General features: G+C 32.3%; 1 protein-coding gene across 1 annotated transcript; it reads left to right on the forward strand.

Moving 5' to 3' along the window:
• On the forward strand, positions 73 to 6,675 carry LOC105173301 (transcription factor UNE10). Its single transcript, XM_011094993.2, is given in 7 exon segments — positions 73 to 356; positions 572 to 1,274; positions 2,004 to 2,105; positions 2,725 to 2,790; positions 5,378 to 5,587; positions 5,589 to 5,729; positions 6,500 to 6,675. Coding segments are annotated over 7 exon segments (1,407 nt in total). The 5' UTR covers positions 73 to 246; the 3' UTR covers positions 6,575 to 6,675.

The raw sequence follows: 7,198 nt of genomic DNA on the forward strand, positions 1-7,198 counted from the left end.
CCCCCCCCCCCCCCCCCCCCCCCCCCCCCCCCCCCAATTATGCTTGTTCTTATCTTTACGTATCATAAATATATACATGCAGTCGGATCCTTTGTCCCAAAAAGCCCACACCCACATATCCTCTAACCCAAAGGGAAAATAAAACGAGTTCCCTTTTTGTTACTATATATACATCCGGAAAAAAAAAATCTTGTTGAAATGGCGCAACTCTAACAACTTTAGCTACTACAAAAGCACGATTTCAATATGAACCAGTGTGTTCCGAGTTGGGATCTCGACCAGCACGCCCCGCCTCGCCTCGTCCACCGTGCTCGTTCCAACTCGTCCAACTCATTGCCCGCGGAAGTCGTCCCCTCGTAATCTCTCTTTCCCATTTATTTGTAACTTTTCATGATCGCGTGTGTTTGTGCATGTATCTTATTTTAAAATTGGTGTATTATATTCATACGAGCTATGAATTGTTAGATACTAGCTCAAAAAATAATAATTTATGTGGATACAAATTCATACTAAAAGAATGGAAAGTTTTGGTGTTTGATGTAGTGGTTCACACTTAGTTGTGTTTTGATAGGTTGGACTATGAAGTAGCAGAGCTGACGTGGGAAAACGGGCAGTTAGCCATGCATGGCTTGGGCCCTCCGCGCGTGGTTAACAAGCCTACTCTCGCGTCGTCCCCAACGAAGTACAGTAATTGGGATAGGCCACGCGCCGGTGGCACGCTGGAATCTATAGTCAACCAAGCAACCGGACACCTCCGCCCGAAGTCCGCCGTGGACGGTGGCGGAGGAGACAATGCCAAGGAGCTGGTGCCATGGTTCGACCCCCACCGTGCCGCCATAGTCAACCCCGCCACCGCCAGCGCCTCCATCACCGTGACCATGGACGCCCTCGTGCCGTGCAACAACAACAGCATCTGTAGAAATGATAACAATCAAGAAAACTCCGCTCACGTGCTGGAGGGAATCGGCACGTGCGTGGTGGGCTGCTCCACCCGAGTGGGATCGTGCAGTGCTGCCGCCGTCGCCACGGATGGCGGGGATCGGGTGGCGCGTGTGGGAGTATGCAGTTGCAAGGCTAATGCTAGCGCGAGCGAGAGCGCCACCTGCGGGGGGAGAGACAGCCGCCAGTTGACGCTTGACACCTGCGAGAGAGAATTGGGTGGTGGAGGGTTCACGTCGACTTCGCTCTGGTCGCCGGAGAACACGAGCTCCGGCAAAGAATACACCAAGACCTCCGCCGACGACCATGACTCCGTTTGTCACAGTAGATCACAGGCATGTAACCCATCGCTGTCCATTTACATGTCATCTCGCACATTCTTGCACTCACTTTGAATACTTTGTCATAAATTTATTATCTTATTTTCAAAAATTCAAAAAACAAAAGAAATCATTCATTTTATAATTTTTATTTCTGAAACAAAATAATAATCCTGTCATGCATCCCACATCAGTCGTAAAAGCCGAACAAGCCCAAGCTCTTCCCTCCTTAAGTATATTTTCAAATACAAACTCGTAAGATTCCAATCATCTTATGACAAAATTGTTACTCAAATTAAATTTGGTCGAAACAAACTAATCACAGTGTAAGTGTGATACACTTATCATGTAATTGATTGTTTTTTCAGAAATTATACATAAATCACATTGCACGTATATTGCATCTGTCATGTAATTGGATCTTATCTGACTAAACCCGATTTTGCTTGAAATTTTCCTCATGGCACATATACTTTTTTGAGCTTATAAGCGACACAAACTTCTTTTTGACATAGATATAAACAAATATGTGGCGTTATCTAATAAAATAATAAATTATAAGAAAATATTAAAATATGGATTCCCTGCAAAATCTAATTTGATTAAGAATTTTGATAAATAAATTAAATTAGAAAAATGATTCATGTGAAGCTTGTATTTTTAGAATTTGTATAGAGGTTTTACTTATTTTATATTTAATAATCACAAAAAATAATAAATAATAAATATTTATATTGGATGCAGAGGGATGCATTTGATGAGGAAGGCAAAAAGAAAGGAAGTGGAAAATCATCAGTGTCAACAAAAAGGAGTAGGGCTGCGGCTATCCATAACCAGTCTGAAAGAGTAGGTTTTAATTTCTTTCTCAATTTTCCATAATTAATTGTTTTTGGTGAAATGTTTACTTTTTGAACCAAAAAAAAAAAAAATACAAAGGAAAGAAAATTCTAATTCGAATCTAGTTTGGTTGTACTTGAACTAATTATATAACAAGTGCAATACATTTACTGCGTAATTGGTGTACTGTTCAAGAAAAACAACCAATTGCCTGTCACGTTTATTGTATTTGTTATGTGATTGGTTTGATTCAGTCAAACATGATCTGCGTAAGAATCTTTAAAAAAGAAATCTACAAGTAATCTGAAAAAGTGTATATTTAATTTGCAATTTCTTTCTATTTTTGAACTGTTTATAGTAAGCAGTTCTTTACCGAGTGTAGCAGCTTGCCTATAAAATTATAAATGTTAAGTCGTTTTTACAAACACCCCGGCATCAAAATTTTCCTACATTTTTCTTTTATTTTCATGACGTTTGCACTGCTTAACTTACAACTTTCTTTATAATTGTAAAAAAGCAAAAATTATTGCAAAAATTCCTTAAATTTGAAAGAAAATAATTATAAATAAAAAATAATATTTGAAAATGTTATGAGTTAAGACTAATTGATGATGCATGCATGTATCAGAAAAGAAGGGATAAAATTAATCAAAGGATGAAGACATTGCAGAAGATGGTCCCAAATTCCAGCAAGGTATGTAAGAATTAAATTTTATAATTTAATAATTATGCATAATTATTCACATCATGATTTACAGTTTTGCCCTCAGATATTTTTATTTTTATTTTTTTCATTGCTACGTCAGTATATGCAAACTCAAATAGTGATTCAATACATCAATATTTCTAAATCGATAAATATATAGAAAATAAACAAATATACAATACACTCGTATTAAAAATAGACTATAAACGCAGATCCATGGGACTTGAATATATTATTATTTTAGCAGTATGAGCATAAATTATATAAATATATATAGTGTGTATATTAAATTTAATTTGATTTGAATTATTATTATTATTATTATTGTAAATAATAAATAAGTGATGCTAATTAATCATTATATTCTTAGTTATCTATTAACATGGGCCACACTATTTGATTATTGTTTTGGCACCCCACAACTTTTGCACCACTTCTTTATTGAAAAATATCCCAAAATTATAAATTTTTAGATAAATGAAAATTTATATATATATATATAGAAAAAAAAACATAATAAATTGTACAATTAAGTGTCATTAATAATGAAACGTACATTTTGTTGATGTGACAATGATTTATACTATTTATTATTTATAGATCGATCCATACATGTAATAATTACTTCAGAAAACGCGTAGGAAAAAACAAGTAATATATCAATATACTGTAAATTTATCGTTGGAATTATTCGATATGACGTAATTTACACATATTGTATATATAAGTTTTCCTAGAGAGTGTGTGAGAACACACTAAATAATTGTGATCATGACATATTAGCATAATGTGAATATACTATCAAAATAGTATAATATGAATTATATAATAGGGTTAAATATAATTTATTTATTTTTTTGTAAAATTAGAAAAGTTTTTAATAAAAGTTTAATTAAAAAATATATAAAAACCCTCCTCCGATATTTGAAAAATGATGCAGAATCGACAGGCAGCTTGCATCGTACTTCAAATGCCAAAGGGAGTTTTTTGTATTTTTTTCATGATTTTTATTTCAAATTAAGTTGCATCTTCTACTCTATTTAATATATATACGATACATGTATAAACTTTTTCGTAAAAAAAATATATACAGGTGACGTGTATATATTAAATGGAATAGAAGATTCAGCATGATTTAAAATAGACAATCCAATCCGACTTTAAATCGAACCCAAATTTAAGATATTGAACGGTTCAAAGTAAGGTAGTTTAGAGGGAATTCTAATCCAGATCAGATTTAGTAAGACTTGGACCAATTATAGGCAAGCGTAATACACTTATCTTGTGACTGAAAAAGCAATCAATCACATGACAAGTGTGTGTGATTAGTTTGGTTCGACTAGACCTGATTTGAATAAGAATTTTCTGATAGTGTACACACTATAGAAAAAAATTCTTACCACAATCAGGTTGGATCAGACCAAATTAATCACAAAATAAGTGTCGAATCCATCATGTTATTGGTTTGATTTTTTATTTGATTTAAACACCAATCATATTAAAAATTATATCTATTACACTTGTTATATAATTAATTTTAACACAAACATCCAATTTGTGTTGGAATTTATGAGAGGATAGATAGATAAGCCCAATAGAGACAAAGGGGTCTGAGAAGTGGTCCAAGAATTGATGCAAATTCATATGGAAGTGTTTGATTTAGGGCAGAGTGTAGTGAAGGTAGTCCACACACATACTTGGAGCTCAGACGACAGGCAGACAGGTTGGGGGGTGGGGGGGAGGGGTTGTTTGTTGGGAAGACAAACTGGAATTGATACACACCACATAAATTTTAGCACACGGCCGGACTTTTACTAAAATCCCCTTTTATGGTTGTCTGCGACATGTCCGCTGTCGTTGACGTGGCTATCTTTGACAGCACTAAATATAGTAAACTTCCCATGTATTATTTTAGGATAAATTACAAATATCTCTTATAAAATTTAGATATTAACGACCAGTTAATTAATATTTTTCTACAAATGATTGTCCTGAACGGATGTTTATTAAATAATTATTAATTTTAAAAGTATTTATAATTATTTAAATAATATTTTTTTATAATTATAATAAATTTTAGGAAAGTCTATTGTAGTTTATCTCTTATTTTGTTTCCTATTTAAGTGTAAAAAAATGTCATTGTGTATTTTATTTAAGAATTTTTTATATATACCACATATATATATATATATATATTAAATAAAATAAGAATATGCTCGAATTTAAAATAAAAACTTCAATTCATATTTGGCCCTGCACTGATTAAGTGTTTTTATTTCATACAAATCATAAAAATATAAAAATTATGTATAAAAATAATTACAATTATAATGTATATATTAAATTCAATTAAAAGAATAATACGTTTAGGAGTAGATAAAAATTCTTTATGATTAGCTCGACATGCTGATTTTTCTTTTTTTTATAGCTATGGAGTTATATATTTTCTTGAAGTATATTTTTTAATTATTTTTAATATACAATTATTTAAAATTCTTCCATCAAATTCAAATTCATTCGTCCGAATGCAGTTTGAGAGAAAGTTAGTAAAAAGTGATTGTCATTATTGGTGCAGACAGATAAAGCGTCAATGTTGGATGAAGTGATAGAGTACTTGAAACAACTGCAAGCACAGGTGCAGATGATGAGCAGGATGAACATGCCATCCATGATGCTCCCACTTGCCATGCAGCAGCAGCAGCAGCTTCACATGTCCATGATGAGCATGGCGGGATTGGGAGTCATGGACTTGAACACTATCGGGCGTGCCGCCGCAATGCCGCCTTGTGCCAGCAGCCGCAGCAGTTATTCCGCCGCCTGCTGCCTTCATGCCAATGGCCTCGTGGGATATTCAGGGCGATCGACTGCCCTCGCCTGCGGTGGTGCCGGACTTTTTGTCGGCGGCGCTCCTTGCATGCCAGTCTCAAGTGAGTTTTATTTTAATTTAATTTTCAACTCCCAATATAAATAAAATAATTATAAAATCACTTTTTTAATGTTTTGATATATTACCAAAAGAAATTAAAAATTCTCGTTTTTCACATTACTAATATTTTGAAAAAAGAAATTATAATGTCAAATGTGATTTTTCTTTTCCAACTTAAGGGAGTTTTGTAATTTACGTAAATTATATGGGTGCTGGTTTAATTATTTGAAAATAAATACTATACTTATAGAACAATGTCTTTATTTTTTTAAAACTAGTCATAGTTGCACATCATTTCTGTGGGCATATAATAAATATTTTAATTTTAAATATATTATTTAAGAGAAAAATATAAGCTAACACATCATTATTCTAAAATAAAAAAAGAAAGAAAGAAAAAAAAATAACTTATTAAAATATAAAAAAATGAATAAGTCAGTTATTTTATCAGTTCGATGGCTTTTTTAGATTGAAAAAATTGATGTGGCAGTATTACAAAAAAATTCAAGACATCCGTATGATCCAAACCTTTGGGTTTTAAATAAAAAATATTATGGTAAAATTTAAATAAATATTATGTAAAAAATCCAATTAATTGCATGCAAGACTTTTTTTTTATTGAAAATTTTTGGAGCTTCAGTCTTTCGTGGAAATTAAACTAAAAATAAAGTATATATATATATGTGTGTGTGTGTGTGTGTGTGCATTCATCTAAATGGGAAAGAAAAATTAAATTTAATTGTAATTAACATTATGAGATTTTGATCGCAGCCAATGACGATTGATGGTTACAGCAGGCTAGCAGCTTTGTTTCAGCAATTCCAACAACCCCCTACTTCTGGCTGAAATAATTTATTTAATCAATTTTAATTTTGTAAAAAATTCTCTGTTTATGCAGGAGATCTTGGGCAATTATAATAAAGGGCATAACAATGGATATATTCTAATTTATGTATAAGTGTGAAAATTAAAATTATTCTCTTGTTCTGTTTTTTGAATTTATGATGATGTAATTTTAATTTTTTTTCCTATTCTTTTTAGTATTTAATTAAATTTTAATATTTACTTTTGCTTATTAATGTTTTCCCGAGAGAAATTCTAGTTTGAATTGAGTTTAAATAAATTTGAAAATTTCTTTTTGCTTGATGTGTATCTGGGTCAAATCGCACCACAATGGGTCCAGGATCTTCATTGAAATATTAAGATCAAAGGATGACCAACCTGCAAAATAGGAACTCGCATTCCAATGCTTAAGTCAGTAAAGATTTAGACTGAGTAAATGAATGAGAAAACCTGAAATGTAGTGAGAATAATAGTGTAGTGACTAAAATGACTTGGTAAAATATCAAGATAGAGTAATAAGAATTTTATGGAGTGCAAAATATATAGAGAACATGTGAAAACCAATGGAAAATGAGAACAAGAGTGATCGAACTTGGTTACTCAAATAACTGCACAAGAGCCTTTATT

Source organism: Sesamum indicum, linkage group LG11 (genome assembly GCF_000512975.1).
Source record: "Sesamum indicum cultivar Zhongzhi No. 13 linkage group LG11, S_indicum_v1.0, whole genome shotgun sequence".
Lineage (NCBI taxonomy): Eukaryota > Viridiplantae > Streptophyta > Magnoliopsida > Lamiales > Pedaliaceae > Sesamum > Sesamum indicum.